The 890-nt window shown below is 43.0% G+C and overlaps 1 protein-coding gene across 1 annotated transcript; it reads right to left on the bottom strand.

The window, feature by feature from the left end:
• Positions 1-52: 52 nt before the first annotated feature.
• LOC147820166 (protein-glutamine gamma-glutamyltransferase E-like) lies at positions 53-516 on the bottom strand (the record flags this gene model as incomplete). Its single annotated transcript, XM_087175211.1, has 2 exons — positions 53-255; positions 342-516. Coding segments are annotated over 2 exons (378 nt in total), but the record flags the coding sequence as incomplete, so codon positions are not given.
• Between the last annotated feature and the right edge of the window lie 374 nt (positions 517-890).

Below are 890 nucleotides of genomic sequence, written 5' to 3'. Positions count from 1 at the left end.
AGGTGAGTACAGGTGAGTACAGGTGAGATGACAGGTGAGTACAGGTGAGTACAGGTGAGATGACAGGTGAGTAAAGTTTTTTTGTACTGACGGTGACAGAGATGGGCGGGTCCAGCAGCACAACGTCGTCCTCAGCCAGGTACTTGATGTCTGGATTCTGTTTGTCCGTGACGATGGCGGAGATCTTCAAGCTGTCAAGCTGCACCATGTGTTTGTGGTAGGACGAGAAGGGGACCAGAACCGGGATGGACAGATCTGAAGGAGACGGACGAGGACAGGGGGATTTAAAGTGGGTTCAGGAAACACAGTGTTTGGTACCTGTCCATCAGAGGCTGACTCACCTTTCCCGGGCTGCAGCGTAGCCTCCTTCACCTCGGTCTTGATGTTGACGGCCGGTCTGCCGTTGTACCTCATGGCCTGGACGCTGAGGTTGACGGACAGCGGCCTGGCGTCACCGCTCTTACTGGTCAGCACCAGGTTCAGGCTCACGTCCTTACCGTTCACCGGCTGGGACACCTGCAGCACCGGAGTGTTTTTTTATTAAGTCTTATTATTGATCAAAGGACATGTACAATAAATCAAAAAATATAACAGCACATAAAATCATCATTTAAATGATAAGTAAAACAGGCAAAAATAAAATGAGTGAAAATGTAAAAAAATCAATAAAAAAATAAAAACGCATAAATAAAAATTATACATGGGAACATGATTAAATACATAAACAATCAGTCAGAGGTAAAAGGGAAAAAGATTCTATAATTGACAAAAGCTTCTTACTTTTTTTGTTGTTCATTAAATTTTGATTTGAAAATTTAGTTCTAAGAGAAATGGGGAAAATTTAGGACTTGATCTGGCAAATGTTTGTTGGTGGATAAAGAATTTTGCAA

Source organism: Seriola lalandi, unplaced genomic scaffold, assembly GCF_002814215.2.
Source record: "Seriola lalandi dorsalis isolate HSWRI2012SDOR001 ecotype SW California unplaced genomic scaffold, Sedor1 jcf7180001982530, whole genome shotgun sequence".
Lineage (NCBI taxonomy): Eukaryota > Metazoa > Chordata > Actinopteri > Carangiformes > Carangidae > Seriola > Seriola lalandi.
The sequence above is the reverse complement of the archived record's forward strand: the minus strand, read 5'-3'. Positions and strand labels throughout refer to the sequence as shown.